Source organism: Cystoisospora suis, assembly GCF_002600585.1.
Source record: "Cystoisospora suis strain Wien I chromosome Unknown contig_5288, whole genome shotgun sequence".
NCBI classification, from domain to species: domain Eukaryota; phylum Apicomplexa; class Conoidasida; order Eucoccidiorida; family Sarcocystidae; genus Cystoisospora; species Cystoisospora suis.
Genome location: NW_027158078.1, coordinates 1 through 369, shown reverse-complemented (window position 1 = coordinate 369; position 369 = coordinate 1). Strand labels below are relative to the sequence as shown.

General features: G+C 43.1%; 1 protein-coding gene across 1 annotated transcript in view; it reads right to left on the bottom strand.

The window, feature by feature from the left end:
* The window catches only part of CSUI_009084 (citrate synthase), a 3,356-nt gene extending 3,025 nt beyond the window's left edge, over positions 1-331 (bottom strand). Inside the window, exon 1 of the mRNA XM_068069203.1 lies at positions 164-331. Coding sequence (XP_067918821.1) covers positions 164-211 — 48 coding nt within the window. The 5' untranslated portion in view covers positions 212-331. The remainder of the gene's footprint in view (positions 1-163) is intronic.
* Between the last annotated feature and the right edge of the window lie 38 nt (positions 332-369).

Sequence of the window (369 nt, the reverse complement as noted above, 5' to 3'; positions counted from 1 at the left end):
ATAATATTTTCTGTCTGACAGTCTCTCTACGTGAGCAGATGACCTTTCGTAGAAGATGAAGAAACTAAAGACAGAAAGATTCTCGAATCTTCCTTCCTCTATGTATCTCCATCATTCGCATGGATGGAGAAAAAACAAGAAGAATTTCTGTAGAGTTTCTTACTACTTGGTCAGCGTGCTGACAGTCTTTGATTTGATCTAGAAAGTCCATCGCCGCTTCATTTGCTCCTCCATGCAAAGGGCCCTTCAAAGTGCCTATAGCACTGCATATCGAGCTGTAAATATCCGACCTTGTCGATGCTGTTATGCGTGCAGCGAATGTCGAAGCTGTCCAGACAGAAGAGGGGGAAGGAGAAGAAAGAAAGAGAA